The sequence below is a fragment of the Kogia breviceps genome, chromosome 20 (genome assembly GCF_026419965.1).
Source record: "Kogia breviceps isolate mKogBre1 chromosome 20, mKogBre1 haplotype 1, whole genome shotgun sequence".
Classification (NCBI taxonomy): Eukaryota; Metazoa; Chordata; class Mammalia; order Artiodactyla; family Physeteridae; genus Kogia; species Kogia breviceps.
In genome coordinates, this window is record NC_081329.1 from 25,487,165 (window position 1) to 25,504,082 (window position 16,918).

General features: G+C 41.0%; 1 protein-coding gene across 9 annotated transcripts in view; it reads left to right on the plus strand.

The window, feature by feature from the left end:
- UNC5D (unc-5 netrin receptor D) overlaps nt 1-16,918 on the plus strand; it is a 567,718-nt gene that overhangs the window by 525,990 nt on the left and 24,810 nt on the right. For all 9 annotated transcript variants that reach the window (XM_067022440.1, XM_059049202.2, XM_067022443.1 and 6 more), the window contains 2 exons: nt 4,066-4,215; nt 9,374-9,538. In XM_067022440.1, the coding sequence (XP_066878541.1) occupies nt 4,066-4,215; nt 9,374-9,538 (315 nt within the window). The remainder of the gene's footprint in view (nt 1-4,065; nt 4,216-9,373; nt 9,539-16,918) is intronic.

Sequence of the window (16,918 nt, forward strand, 5' to 3'; positions counted from 1 at the left end):
CATATTTTTCATGGCTTCATATATGGTATTTAATTAGAGGGAAATATTATATAGTGACTAACCCACTAAAACAGTTCCACTTGAAGAAAGCCGGAGCAACAGGACACTTTCGGAACCTCTGAAAGACTTCACACATTAATATTCGCTCCTCCCAACTTGTGTGGTGTGAGAGGAACATCTTGTACGCAGTGATGACTCACCTTCTGTAACTCAAATAGAACTCTAACTTCTTAATCAGAATTCATAGGTAGTTTTTTTTTTTTCATGAAGCATTTCTGCAGAAATTGCCTACCCTGGAATTTGCCTCCGTTATCACCGTAATGAAAATGTTTGTCATGATTTGGAAATAGAGACCAAGCGTGGCTGTGACGACAGTTGCTGTATTTATTGTAGTACATCTTTCATAGCTCAAAGTAATGACACATATGAGCCCAGTTAGAACTGGGCTTGTAACCAAGAAGGAAGCCTGGTTAAAGGACATGGTTGCATTTTCACGCCATTTCCATCTCCCTGGGAAACTATGTCCCCGCAGCTATTTAAAAGCCCACCCTCTCATGGAAATCCTTGGAAGAAGGGCAGCTTCTAGACCCAACTCTCCTGTCTTCTTAGAACTAGGTGGGGACCTGGAAAGATAGTGGCCTCCCCCCAAAATATTCCTTTATAGGATTTTAGCAATCGAACAAACATTCTTCATTTTTTGCCATGCCCTCCTTTGCCTCCTGCAGGCCTGCTTCCCATTTGCTCTGGGGATATTTCATCTGAATCCTAGTAGCAATTACTTTGAATGACCAAAACAAAATGCCTCATGCACCTTGGTAAGACATAATTAATTTGGTTTCAGATTTTTGAAGCTATGTTCTAATAAATACATCTAAAACCATCTCTATGGAAAATTAAATCCGCTCAGATAGGTTTTAAAAAAATACAAATGCCATCTGCCTGAAGGTGAGAAAGGGACCAAATGACTTCTTGTCCTTCCTGCTCCTGTATTTCTGTAATAATTAGAGCTGCAATTTTGTTTGTGTTTGACATTGGCGCTTTTGATGAATTCAAACCAAAGGTTGAGGAATGGTGATATATTTTCAAAGTTGTAACATGTTAAGACCTAGGTTTTTGTTATTGTATTTTATTACATTCTCTCTCTCTCTCTCACTCACACACACACACACACACACACACACACACACACACACACAGTTCAAACAAACCTTAACATAGGGAAAGCAAGGAATTAAGCACTTGCCCTATCTTAGGGGGAAAGAAAAAAATACACAACTAATTTTTTTCTCCATTTCTCCCAGCACTCCTATTCAGTACCTCTGGGTCCTCATTACTTACTTGGCATTAATGGAGATTTAGAATCTAATTTCAGAGGATTTCCTCCAGATGTAGCTCTTGTGTTTGTCAATAATACAACCTTGGAAAATATCGTTCACATAAAGCAGTTAAAGGAAAACACCACAGCGACATAACTTGTGTGTGTGTGTGTGTGTGTGTGTGTGTGTGTGTGTGCGCGCGCGCGCGCACTTAAGTTCAACAGTTTTGTCTCATAAATATGTAAATTCAGCCTGCTTGTTTTAGTATCCCTGAAGCACACCTGAATATCGCTGCCTGTCTCATTAAATCAACATAAGTGGCTCAGTGAGGCACAAAGCACAAGTTTCTCCTGGCCACAACTCCTAGCCCTGATGACTAGCAACCGCCAATGTGAAATGATGAAAGAGAAGAGACAGAAAAACCACCAACCATAGCATTCAGGTACATCTTATATATAAGAAACCAGCCGGACCCTACTTTCTACTTTAATTAACACAGATACCAATTTAACAGTAGACTCAGAGGTTTAGCCAAGGGCCCTTATCACATAGGAGGCAGATAGGAAAAAATCAAATGGATATCAGAGGCCACCCTCGGGGTGGTGCATCCGTGTGAATGACTCTGAAGGACCTCAGCAGAGTTGTGTGTACCACTGATTCCCAAACCTGGCTGGACTCGAAACATTACTCTAAACAAAAATACAAGTCCCTTGCATGGTAAGGGAGAATTCGTGATTGGCCCCTGCCCTATAATATTCATCACCTCCAGCCATACACTTTCCACCCTAACCTTCTATCCCAGCTCTGTCTGGCCTCCGTGCCTTTGTGCAGAGCCCATTCAGTGTCTGGAATGCACTCTCCCTCCCTTTCCCATGAGTAGCCCCCTATATTTACTTCCAGGCTCAGTTCAAATATCACTTCCTCTATTAATTTCCCAACTCACTTCCTGGACTTTCTGCCCATCTGGGTTAGGCACCCTCTGTCTTGCCTTAACCTTTGGGAATAGACGTATTTGTAATAGTTAGATACTATATTAGACTCATATGCTTGCTGTTCTGACCCTCTCTCTAGACTGTGAGCTCCTTGGTGTTTTATTTCTGTCCACCCAGTGCCCAGCTCAAGCACTGCTCCACTGGACACTCAGTAAATCTCAAAAGAGGGAACAGACCGGCATCCGTAAAGACCTAAAGTCAGCATGTGGCATTAATTCCCTTTCCTCCCACCCTGCCTCTTTCCTTCCACTGCTTGCGACCCTCGCTAGACACTGGCCACTGTGTTATTATGTCCAATGCTTAGACCCACAAGGTAATGAATTATCTAGCACTGCCCTGCCCAGTGCAGTAATTGCCAACCATGTGTGCGGATCTACATTTGAATTAACTAAAATGAAAATCTTAGTTCCTTAGTCACTGTAACCACTCTGGCTAGTGGATACCATATTGGAAAGCACAGGTATGGACCACTTCCATCATCGCAGCAAGTTCAGTGCTGACTCAGGGCCCCAAGACACACCCCTTCCACACCCCAAGAGCTGGAGAAAATGACACTGGAATGGAATCGTTTAGTCCTGAGAAGAGACACTAGCGGCCTGTTAACGGTTTGTGTGTACATGAAGGATAAAAGCTGGAAAGCTGCTGCTTAGAAACATTTTCATTAATGTTAATCTATACATAGACAAGAGATGGGAAAGATAACTTCTGAAGCTGCTTTCACTCCCTGATAATTGAAATGTAAGTTTTATTGTATTTATAAACCATTTGCCTGGCTTCTTACAACCCTTTTTAGACTCTGGGAAGATTATAGGACATCATTAAAGGATTTCAGTTTTCCTATTTATCTTAGCTCTGCAAGGAAATGATAAGTCAATTAACGGTGATTTTTTAAAATGGGGATTTAGGGAAATCTTTCATCTCCACTAACACTGAAAACCTCACCCCCTACAGTAGTTTGACATTTTATAGCATTCATATCTGTTGTATTAGTCTACTTGTCTTATGCAGATGATTCTCAACGCCACAAATTTGGAACCAGTTAAATGGTTGGCTTAATAGAATGTATGTGAATTGTGTTTGTATGAGATATAATTATAAGATTTGTCAGTGAAAGAGAAAGGAGTATTTATCTCAGGAATTTGATTTCTTTTTTTTTTTCTGAGCTGAAACTGACATTGACAACTTTTTTCTTGGCCTTTTGGCATAACTTCTGTGAACATTACTACAAATAAACATGATACATGCACTTTGCAACATTTATTTTGAGCTAAAGGATAAATATTGGATGATACCTGTGTTAGTGACAAACAAGGGAACCAGAGTGGAGGAGGGGCTGTGTCTCCCTTTCTCATGAAATATGATGATGTGTTAGGTTAAGTACAAATACATCCCTTGATTATGGCGATATCAGGATGAAATTCACACAGTTCTGGAAACTCAATAGTATCACAGTTTGCTTGGGGCAAAGGAGGTCTTCCAGGTTTAAAGACAGGCACAGTGTGTGTAAAAGCCTCAACAATACAGTAATGAAGAACAATTGTTGCTCTGTGTCCAGATCCTTATTTCTCAGCAGCCTATAGCCCTTTAGTCCTGACCTTGCAAGGATGGGGGCGGGGTATAAAAGTAGAGTGTGCTCATCACGCTGTGCGTCTATTCCTGGGAGACACGTGAGAGGGAGTATACGTATCTATGGAAGGAAAACGTGGAGGAAATTGGGTACTTTATTGTGGTACTTCTTTCTTTTTCTTGCCCTATAGGAAGTGGTTTCAGATGAAAGGCATCAAGGCGGACAACTCCTGGAAGAACCAAAGTTGCTGCATTTCAAAGGGAATACCTTTAGTCTTCAGATCTCTGTCCTTGATATCCCCCCATTCCTCTGGAGAATCAAACCATTCACGGCATGCCAGGTACTGGCCAAATGGCTTTCTGACAGAAATCGCTTTGCTTTAACCAGCAAGCCTATCACAAGCCCTGGTGAGGGTACTCTTGACTTTCCTCCTCCTTTAAGACTATGGATTTAATTTCAAAACTGTCACAGACATGTAACAGTTTGGACTACACCCAGGGAATGAAACCTATTGTCATAAATCCATGGGTTTCTAACACGTGGGGGGAAAGGGGGCTTGTGTGTCAGGTAATGTGACATTTCTCCTCTCTCCTGCTTAAATCGCCACTCGGGAGAGGTTGAAGGTGGTCATTTAACAGCTTAGAGCAGGATGTGTTTGTGGGTTTGTTTTGATTCAGATCAGTTCATTATGCGACACAGTGGTAATCCTGTTCAAGTACAAATGAACTGGATGTCAGGGAGAAACCTTTTAAGGGTGATAATTCTGAGTTGTAGAGAGCTCTGGCCAACCAGATGGGAACAAGAGATTTTGTCCTGAATATATAAAGTGCTTGCTGCAGATGAATTGAGCAAGATGGGAAGAAGAAATCACACATTGAAAAACAAAGAAATGTCAATGCCTCTTAGAATCTTTTTATAACTATAAAAATATTTATGTATGATTGTTCACACACCTCATTATTAGAGACTTTTTTAAAAATTGCAGGATGACTTATGAGTCTCCTTGGATCATTTTTAGGGATTTTGAATAGTTGCTTAGCATGAAAAGATATCAACTTGTGATCTTGTCACTGAATTCTATGAAAATTTCCAGTGATAAGTATTGTCATCAGAAGCAGCCAACTGGTCTACCACCATTTCTTAAGCTAGAGTCATCTGTGCTTCAAGTGACAGGACATTTCCCTAACTCTGGGTAAGCTTCTGGGAGACTCATATTGATCTGGACTCATAGGATGCTTTCAGACTTCCCTGTTCTTCCCATCAGCATAACCTGCAGAGCCTTGTGGGTTTTTTAACCTTTCCATCTTTACAGCATTCATTTTTTTAAAACCATGTGCAAGATACACCAGCTTGTCAGAATGGAAATAAGCCAAATCTCAAAGAGAAAAACCTTGGCCATGCCATGAGAGTTAGAAAAAAGTTGTACCACCAACACCTTATACTTCTAAAATTCAGAATTTTCAAATTGGTTAAGGCCATATTTTTATATTTACTTTTCAGATTTCTCATTACCTTGGGAATTGCCTGCTCTATGTATAATTTTAGCACATTCAAAGCAACAAGAATCTCTCTCAGGGCCCTGTACAATTTTTTTTTGAAAACTTTTTTTTTTATGGAGAGAGGTTTTCTATGAATAAATGTATTATTTATGATGTTCTAGACTTAGGTGTCTGTTTCCCAGAAAGCAGTATTCAAAGTTTCTAGTCCAAATTGAACTTCAGGGTATTTATTAAAACAAATCCTGATAGTCCTGCAAATTCCTCTGTGTATTAATCTTTATTGATTTAAGGGCATCATTTCACTGGATCTGGTACAAGTGACTCAGTCCAAAGTAACTTTTTTTTTTTTTTTTTTTTTCAAAGTAACTATTAAGTTTAATGCTTAGAGATAAAAAATCAGATGAAAGAACCATAACCTCTCAGTGGCACCTAAACAACAATTCCAACACCACGGATTCCAAAGAGAGCCTCAGGTAGAAAAGGCTTGGTGGAGGTTAATGCCTGCCCACCCCAGAGGATGCAACAGGGCCAGCCAAAGGCAAAGGGCACTGGCTAGCAAGAAAACCCAACCAGCTTTACTGCCAGGATGGGTTGGATTACATAGAGGTTGTGAACATGTATAAGCATTTGCCTTCTGTAATTGAGCATAATTTGAAAGAGTCTTGGAAGGCTGAGAAACAATTTAATTTTCTCTGCACCAGGAGGCTTGCCACTTTCTTCCCCACAAATGGCTTTCTGCTCTATTCTTCCTTTCTCTTCACCACCCTTAGAACCAATTTCTTTGCTCCTGTGATCACTGAACCCCCAGCAATATGCCTACATGTTGCACTTGTCTTAATGGCCTTGCTGTGTTTGCTCCAGGCGTCAGATTCATTCTCACACTCTGGGGAGGGTTTGTGTTCAGCCTGCTTGAATTTCATGGAGAACATCATGTGCACTGAGAAACTTGACGTGGATAATAGAGAATGGCTTTTTGTTAAGGCTTAGTGGATAAGAACTCACAGAGCACTATTGTGGAGACAGAAAACCTCACTACTCCTGACATCATTTATAGGTGTCTCCTTCAATTGGTAAATGTCCCTGTCATCTTCTGTCATCTTCCAAGTCAGTGGGTAGAAGACCTCTGGTATTCTTGTCTTCTTATTCCTCTCTCCCTTTCTCTAACTTCAAATCAGGAATCTGGGAATTGACATATTCCAGTTGGTACCCAAAGCTTACTCTCCTGAAAAACCTTCCTTTTTTCTTCTGGGAAAGGTGGAATTTCTCAGGGAGGTATCCAGTGCCTAGAATAGTTGCCCTATCAGACACCAACCAAGAGATGTTTTTAGAATGATGTGAGTTCAAGATTGGGTCCAGAGCTTTGTGATAAGAGCCTACATATTAGGACCAACTAGATTTTAAATCTTGTTGGTTTCGATTCTGGAGGATGACAATTTATAAAATGCTAGGCTACAACCCTAATTGCTTATGAAACCACGTATGATGGATGAAAGGGAAGGGTACGTGAGGGCATGTGAGTTCTTAGGGGATCTGGTTACCATAGCCCTCACTAACCTTGATTCAAAGAAAAAAATGAAGCCCACAACACTAGTCCTTCTAAAATAAGCAATTAATTATGCCCCCTTTTCTTAAGACTTTACCACAATTAGTGATATGCTAATTGTGATATGCTATTGTCCCCTTGGAAGACTTAGCAACCCTCCTTTAGAGGGAAATAACTCTGCTCTCAGTAGGTTACTGGGACCTGAGAGCTACTTAATCATCGTTTCCTTTATTCCTTGCTGCCTGTGGGGTGAAGAAGCTGTAATAAACAGTATGCGATAAAATATTAATTTATTTTCTAAATCCTACAAAACATCAAGCCAGGCTGTCACCTCTGTAGGATAAAAGCAGCTATCTTACAGCATGCTATGTATCTTGGAGAATCCAGTGTCTGTCTCCTGCTACGATATGATTTACATGGTCCCCATCTGCTAGGAAACTAATTATAATGGGACTCAAAATGAAAACATTTCCGGAATTCTTTAAACACCCAGAACTTTGCTACACTTTGTCCTCTTGTATTACTTTCCACATAATTCCTCTCAGCTCAGTGAGCATCTTGGTGTTTTGCCTTTTTTTTTTTTTTTTTTTTTTTTAAATAAAAGAAAGCAAAGATGATTGCCCTGAAAACACACTAATCGCAGTGCTTCTATTGTTTTTAAATGTTTTGTTGAGCACTACTGGCAGCCGCTACTCAAGTCAACGATTAAAAAATATTCTTTCGAGCTTCCCTGGTGGCGCAGTGGTTGAGAGTCCGCCTGCCGATGCAGGGGACACGGGTTCGTGCCCCGGTCCGGGAAGATCCCACGTGCCGCGGAGCGGCTGGGCCCGTGAGCCGTGGCCGCTGAGCCTGCGCGTCCGGAGCCTGTGCTCCGCAACGGGAGAGGCCACAACAGTGAGAGGCCCGCAAAAAAAAAAAAAAAAAAAGATCCACTGCCTTTCCCTTGGGTCAGTTTTCAGAACAAACAAAACAAAAACACGACACCCTTACATCCCTTGCTGGGATGGGTGGTAGGGTTTAACGCGTGAGTTCGTTCCTTCGTAATTCCTAAAGCTGACTCTCTTGTACTCAAGTCTGCAACAATCTAAACTCCATCCCTGCCTGCTGGTCGCACCCAGCAAGTATCCAAAATTATGGTCTGTGAGACTTCCTACAGAGAAAATGAGGAAACCAACAAGTGTGCAGTTTGGAGCTCAGGGATAACTAGGTTATTCATAGTTCCTCAAAGAGGGTAGACTGAATTCTAATCATGGCCTTTGGTCTTAAAACACCTGCTGAGTCCATCACCAGTCACACTTCAGAGACTCAGACTTCCAGACTTGATACATCTTTTGCTGCCTTTCAGCATCAGTATTGGGGAAAACTGTATTTGTAGCAACAGGTGAAAGAGCAAATGAATGGGATGCGGAAAAGAGCAAGAAGGGAGAATGAAAATTACTATAGGCTGGAAATATGAGGTCATTGCCGAGGACCACAGCCTGATCTGAGTAGGAATGAAAGACATTTTAGTACATGGAAGATTATCAGTGACTGACCTCTACGTCACATTAGTGTAAAGCCACATGCCTGAGCCAGTTGCTGGCAAGCACCAGCTGGTCATGGGGAAAAGGGGAATGTGTATAGATTTTACAATTTCCCCCCTCATTTAGTGAAAATTGCTTTTGCCCTCAATTGTCTATAAGTCCCTTGAAAGTGGGGACCAGACCTCAATTCTTACTGTTCTTTTCTTGCTTATCTAGTACAGGGTCTGGTTGTTAGTAGGCATTGTACATGTAACCGTAGAATGGATGAAATGAATGAATGAGGAGTTGGGAAACTAGACCGTTCTGGGGTAGCCTGTTGTGTTTGTGTGTCTCTCTCGGGGGTGTGTGTATGTGTGTGCACGATTCTGCAGTAGGTATAATTTTTATGCTGGATACATTAGCAACATTATGTTTATACAATTTGGCATTTGTTTGTGGTATGGGCATAAGTTCTGGCCAGTCAGTTCTTCAGCATAATTTTCATTTAAGTGAGAAGATATCATCCTACCCCGGGCTTAGGTAGAAGGATGGAGTAGGCATCTAATCCTAGCAATCTACCCATAGGAGTCTTTTAGAATATTTCTGTCATGGAAAGACACGATGATTAACTTTTGATGGTATTCTTTCTAACTGTGTAAGTCACCAAGTGAAAGCTGAGCTCTTGCAGTGTGGTTTTGGAATTCAAATGTTATCAATTGGAATTGATGTTAATTACATTATCAGTTGGAATTGACGTTAATTACTTTTGTGCTGCTTGGCATATGCTGGAATTTTATTTCTACCATTCCACCAGAGTCGCTTAGGCAATTACCTCTCCTGCCATCACCGTCATCATCATCATCATTACCGTGATTAGGTCCCTCCTGCTCTCTGCTCACCTCAGCTGGGCTCTGCACACCCATTGCCCTCTTCTCTCCCCCGTCTCCCCCGCAGGAAGTCCCATTCTCCCGCGTGTGGTGCGGTAACCGGCAGCCCCTGCACTGTGCCTTCTCCCTGGAACGCTACACGCCCACCACCACCCAGCTGTCCTGCAAAATCTGCATCCGGCAGCTCAAAGGCCATGAACAGATCCTCCAAGTGCAGACGTCAATCCTCGAGGTGAGTCCTTGGTCTACAGGTCATCCGACCCCGTTTCTAAAGGACGTTAAGGACTGTATACCTGTCTCCGTTGTGCTATACATATAGCATGAAAGAGCTTCAAAAGGCACTCACTCTTTGAATCCCCATTACTGATAAGGGAAAATTAACTTTTTCTCAGGCCGAGGATGGAACTGAGCTGCCCACTGGGGCAGGGAAACGCAACCCATCAGAGCATAGGCTCTGTGGAGGGGCCTTTGGGGAAGGAATTTGTCCAGGGCTTTGTACACACAAAACTACAATCAATCTAACAGTTCATGACAGACATGGAATATCAGCTGAGATTTGTTATTGAACTGAGACACATAGCCTAAGAAGACACAAGGTCACCGGTGGGCTGCTTTTCTGCCAGTTCTGATTAGTTGTTCAGAAGTCAGTTGCCCAATCTGTGTTATTTCATTTTCAAGGCCTTGGTTCCTGATTGTCTTACAATTTCTCTTACCCTCTAGGATCAGGGTTTCTACACATCCTCATTTCCATTAAGCCTAGATTTCATCAATACAATAATATAAGACAGAGTAGATAGTAATCTCATTCTACACAGTAAGGACATAGCAGTGCAAAAAGGGATAGGACTTCCTCCAAGGGCATATAACCGAAAGGCAGAGTTAGAATGGGAGTCAGAGGAGAATTCACTTGGGAACTTTTGCAAAAAGACAACTGAAATGCCATGGCTTTGATTGGCCCTAAACCACTGAATGACTCCATGGCTCTGGACTTGAGCTTATCAAGTAGACAATGGCATTCCCTCCTGAACGGTTATTTGAGGGTAGAGGGAGAGAGTAGCTGAGGGGGAGAATCAGGGAAGCTGGTAAGGTGTTGTTTAGCAATTCCAAGGTAATCCCTGGCTAGTTTAGAAAAACAAACATACTGGATCGTTCACCTTAGAACGTGTATGTGTATATATACATATACATACATACGCACACATACATATTCACGTGTATATATATATATATATATATATATAAATAATATATAAGCTCAGCAAAAGGTTTAATGCATTTTCTATCCGTACAACTCAATTTCAGGTGCGGTTTTTTCTCAAAACTTGTAGCCTACAAGCATTATCACTTCCCTCCTTTCTCATTGCAGTTCACTGTTTATACAAAATGAGTGTGGCTAATTCCCCAAGTCGTTTTCTCTAAAGTGTGGATGGCTTTCCAAAGAAGCATGTCTCAACATTGATAGCTGTCTTAACTGACATGTTTCTACCATATTTGCATTTGTTATTGCAAGTTAGCATTATGTGCTAACATAGTTCTGACAGGGAAGGTAGATCCAGAAACCTCAGGCAAGATATTTTTAGAGTCTCTTCCTTGAACAGTCATGGCATATTTAAGACAATTTATTTCAAAGTAAAATACAAATTGTATGGGAGTTTTAAAATAAAAACAAAAACGAAAATCTAAGAAGAGCTGCACTTCAGAAGGAAGAGTGAAAAGGCAGGACATAAAGATGCCTCTGATGAAAATTGCCCTGAATACCTGTCAACAGGTCAACAAAAGAATTCCAGGTTTAAAAGGTTTTTACTTTCTAAGGCACCCAGATATTGAGGATCAATTTCAGCTATTACAAGATATTTGTGTGAAAGGAATGTGATAAGGTTGACACATCCTGGCACCTTTGCTCCTTGCTTAATAAACCCTTGAAGTGCATGGAAAGAAAATGAGCTAATGGGGCTGCCCTGGTGGCGCAGTGGTTAAGAATCCGCCTGCCAATGCAGGGGACACAGGTTCGAGCCCTGTCTGGGAAGATCCCACATGCTGCAGAGCAACTAAGCCCGTGCTCCACAACGACTGAGCCTGTGCTCTAGAGCCCATGAGCCACAACTACTGAAGCCTGTGCACCTAGAGCCCGTGCTCCGCAACAAGAGAAGCCACCGCAATGAGAAGTTCTTGCACCGCAACGAAGAGTAGACCCTGCTCACCACAACTAGAGAAGGCCTACGCGCAGCAATGAAGACCCAACGCAGCCAAAAAATAAGTTAATTTTAAACAAAAAAGAAAATGAGCTAATAAACATAATCTTCTTTACTCTCCAGTTCCTTTTCTAATGCTTAACGAAGTTTATGATCGCTTTGGAAAGACTTAAAGAACATGACATCACAGTACCTCTTGGTAAATGGAGGCAGAGTTAGCAGAATAATATTTAGACACTCAGTGGTGGACTACAGCAATCTAAGTTGTAGGCTACTGCATTTTAGAAGCTTTATTAACTTGTTTGATCCTGTAAGGATCATTTAATTAATTGCTTTAAGTGTCTCTGCTGAAATTTGGCCCAGTGCATCCCCATTTCTTTGTACCAAACTCTATTTCTTAGGCAAAATTTCATTGGCCATCATTTTCTACATCAGAGGAAAATTAATAACTTTTGAAAGCCACTATGTTTCAGGTACCACTTCATGTGCTTTCACATATAACCATCACAGCTCTGTGGATTAGTATTATATCATCACAATTTTACACGATGTAACAGTCTCAAGGAAGTCAACCTTCTTATCCAAGATTACAGAGCTAATAAGATGGGTAGCCAGAGTTCCCAGCTGAGATACTAAACTTTAAGACCAAAGTCTGGATTTCTATTCAGTACCACTCCAGGAACCCAACCGAGGAGGTTTAATTTATTAGTCCTAACCATGGGCCTTGTCCATAATATAAGCCCTTTCTTTGGGGGCTTAGGCACTAGTGACAAACATCACAGCATCAGCAATTTTGTCTTTGAGTCTAATAAAAGCAGATGAAAATTGGGAAGTTCTTTCTTCAAGACTGCAGAAGGATGAGGTGTACCTGTTTGTGTGTTGGGGTAGAATAAGTGTTCATTCTATACATCTTCACAAATAGAATTGATTCCCTACATGTAGATCTGCCTGCAAAAGGATGTCTTGATTGAATGATCACTCAAGGCCCTTCCAACCCTGGGATTGTTTCATTCCTGGGAAAAGCATATATCTGGTGTTAAAAACCATCTTCTTCTCCCTAAAACTGACTTGGTTTTTATGGTAGACATTTCGAGAAAAATGAAGATACATAAAGTTCTGAGAAATTGGGAATACCTGGAGAGAGGAGGCAGGATATATTCAAGACATGGGTCTATATCAATAATAGATCAGTTATTAAAGGTCATCATACTTCATGGCCACTATGCTGAAAGATTCTGCTTCAGGTGGTTTTAATAAGTTAGTAATAAGCTGTCATTGATTAATAATAATAAAGAACTAAAATTTTTGAAATTTTCAATAGATATCTTTGAAATATGTATTTTAATATCTCACCCACCAAAAAAAAAAAATCCTCACATATCTGGGCTCAGAGCTCTCCCTTCCTACCTTACTTTAAAATGGATTGCCTTAGTCTCACTATATTTTGAGATTTTAGCAATGGAACTGTGAGAGGTAAAATATGTGTGTGTGTGTATAAAATACAAAACATTGACTTTAAATTAATTAATGCAGTGAGCATCCTCAGTGAAGGCATTTGGTTCTTTATGTTCAGCTCCACATCCATCATATTCCTTCATGCCTCTTATCTAAATGGTTTTCCAAACAATATCATTCTCAAATTTAAAAATTATTTCAGTGATCAAGGTAATATATCTTTTCTGTTCTTTAGAGTAGCCATTATTCTGTCAATCTTTGGAAGCAAGTTGGTTCTCCTTAAATTTAACCCAACTACATTACCTAATGATGATAGCCAATTGATACTCTATAAAGCAACAGTATTGTGGACTAAAGCAAAGTAAGTTTGCTAATATTGAGCAGAAGGGAAGAATTCCCAAGTCATTTATTTCCTCCTTCCTTATTAATGTAATAATATTAAAGAATCTATCTTTTGGTAGAAGCAACTTAAAATGGGAATCTTGCATGTTAAAATTTTCCATTCAAGAAATTCTCTTATCTTTCTTCTAAAAGTGGTAGAAGTTGGGGGATGATGTGTCTGTTACAAAGTAGACAGAATACTTGGAATTCCTCACTGATTTACAGCTCCCACGTTAACCAGCTAGCAGCGCCTTATCTCCTATGTTCAGAGCATGAAAACCTACTGTTCCTCTGCATATTTAATTTAAACAATCAGAAGATGTGATGCATCCACTGGATTCTTATTACTTGGCCCAGATGTCTTTTAGAACGCATTATAAATGTTATAGAAAGTGTCATCCTTACACATGGGAAATATTTAAATTTGGAAACTTTATGAGGGACACGGGGGCCCATTTATTAAAGTGTAGTAAGTAGAAAAAATACATATTTTTACAAGTCAGTCTCATGTAATACTTTATTCACCTTTAAATTGTACCACTCTGTTCATTTTTTCTGAAGACTGTGTATCAGAGTGCTGTTTCTTCTGCCAACAGGAAAGACAGAGCTTGGTCGAGTTGGTCAAATCATAGATGCCATGAGGGCATCTGTCTCTGTCTATTGCCATCTTTTCACATGGATACACTGTGTTTTCAGTTTCATTGGCAAGCCACCTTTTCACATGTTAACACCCTTTAGTGCCATTTTACAATGACAATTACCATGTTATCCTGTACAGAATTCCTTTTATTCTCTCAATGGTTTTTTACTATTCTTTCTAAGGACATTACCCTGCCTTAAGTCAGGAAATTTTTTCAGAAATTATTCCTACTTGATTTGTATTTTTAAAGGCTAGAGGAAATTTTACATACCATGATAAAAAATGATGTATCTTGTAACCTATTTTATGCAGTAAGAAGCCTGAGGTGGTTTATTTTATGAACATCTTATATATCAGAAAAGCACTGGGCTCATTGGTTCAAGATGGCGGAGTAGACGGACAGGTGCTCACTCCCTCCTTGCTAGAGCACTGGATTCACAACTAACTGCTGAACAATCATCAACAGGAAGACACTGGAACTCACCAAAAAGATACCTCACATCCAAAGACAAGGAGAAGCTGCAATGAGATGGTAGGAGGGGCATAATCACAATAAAATCAAATCCCATAACCCCTGGGTGAGTGACTCACAAACTGGAGAACACTTATACCACAGAAGTCCACCCACTGGAATGAAGGTTCTGAGCCCCATGTCAGGCTTCCCAACCTGGGGGTCTGGTAACAGAAGGAGGAATTCCTAGAGAATCAGACTTGGAAGCCTAGAGGGATTTGATTGTAGGACTTCGACAGGACTGGAGGAAACAGACTCCACTCTTGGAGGGCACACACAAAGTAGTGTTTGCATCAGGACCCAGAGGAAGGAGGAGTGTTCCCATATGACACTGAACCAGACCTACCTGCTAGCATTGGAGGGTCTCCTGCAGAGGTGGGGGGTGGTTGTGGCTCACTGTGGGGACAAGGACACTGGCAGCAGAAGTTCTGGGAAGTACTCCTTGGTGTGAGCCCTCCCAGAGCCGGCCATTAGCCCCACCAAAGAGCCTGTAGCATCCAGTGCTGGGTTACCTCAGGCCAAACAACCAACAGGGAGGGAACCCAGCCCCACGCAACAGCAGACAAATGGATTAAACTTTTACTGAGCTCTGGCCACCAGAATGACACCCAGCTCTACCCACCACCAATCCCTCCCATCAGGAAGCTTGCACAAGCCTCTTAGATAGCCTCATCCATGAGAGGGCAGACAGCAGAAACAAGAAGAACTACAATCCTGCAGCCTGTGGAATGAAAACCACACTCACAGAAAGATAGACAAGATGAAAAGACAGAGGACTATATACCAGATGAAGGAACAAGGTAAAACCCCAGAAAAACAATTAAATGAAGTGGAGACAGGCAACCTTCCAGAAAAAGAATTCAGAATAATGATAGTGAAGATGATACAGGACCTTGGAGAAAGAATGGAGGCAAAGATCGAGAAGATGCATGAAATGTTTAACAAAGACCTAGAAGAGGGCTTCCCTGGTGGCGCAGTGATTGAGAGTCTGCCTGCCGATGCAGAGAACACGGGTTTGTGCCCCAGTCCGGGAAGATCCCACATGCCGCGAAGCGGCTGGGCCCATGAGCCACAGCCGCTGAGCCTGCGCGTCCAGAGCCTGTGCTCCGCAATGGGAGAGGCCACAACAGTGAGAGGCCCACGTACTGGGGGAAAAAAAAAAAAAAAGACCTAGAAGAATTAAAGAACAAACAAACAGGGATGAACAATACAATAACTGAAATGAAAAATATACTAGAAGGAATCAATAGGAGAATAACTGAGGCAAAAGAACGGATAAGTGACCTAGAAGACAGAATGGTGGAATTCACTGCGTGGAACAAAATAAAGAAAAAAAAATGAAAAGAAATGAAGACAGCCTAAGAGACCTCTGAGACAACATTAAACGTGCCAACATTCGCATTATAGGGGTCCCAGAATGAGGAGAGAGAGAGGAAGGACCTGAGAAAATATTTGAAGAGATTACAGTCAAAAACTTACTTAACATGGGAAAGGAAATAGCCACCCAAGTCCAGGAAGTGCAGAGAGTCCCAGGCAGGATAAACCCAAGGAGAAACATGCCGAGACACACATTAATCAAACTGACAAAAATTAAAGACAAAGAAAAATTATTGAAACAAGGGGGAAATGGCAACATACAAGGGAACTCCCATAAGGTTCACAGCTGATTTCTCAGCAGAAACTCTACAAGCCAGAAGGGAGTGGCATGATATATTTAAAGTGATGAAAGGGAAGAACTTACAACCAAGATTACTCTACCCAGAAAGGATCTCATTCAGATTTGATGGAGAAATCAAAAGCTTTACAGACAAGCAAAAGCTAAGAGAATTCAGCACCACCAAACCAGCTCTACAGCAAATGCTAAAGGAACGTCTCTAAGTGGGAAACACAAGAGAAGAAAAGGACCTACAAAAACAAATGCAAAACAATTCAGAATATGGTGATAGGAACATACATATCGATAATTACCTTAAATGTAAATGGATTAAATGCTCCAACCAAAGGACACAGGCTCACTGAAGATACAAAAACAAGACCCATATATATGCTGTCTACAAGAGACCCACTTCAGACCTAGGGACACATACAGACTGAAAGTGAGGGGATGGAAAAGAGATATTCCATGCAAATGGAAATCTAAAGAAAGCTGGAGTGGCAATACTCAGATAAAATAGACTTTAAAATAAAGAATGTTACAAGAGACAAGGAAGGACACTACCTAATGATCAAGCGATCAATCCAAGAAGAAGATATAACAATTATAAATATATATGCACACAACATAGGAGCACATCAATACATAAGGCAGCTGCTAACAGCTCTAAAAGAGGAAATCACCAGTAGTACAATAATAGTGGGGGACATTAAGACCTCACTTACACCAACAGACAGATCATCCAGACAGAAAATTCATAAGGAACCACAAGCTTTAAA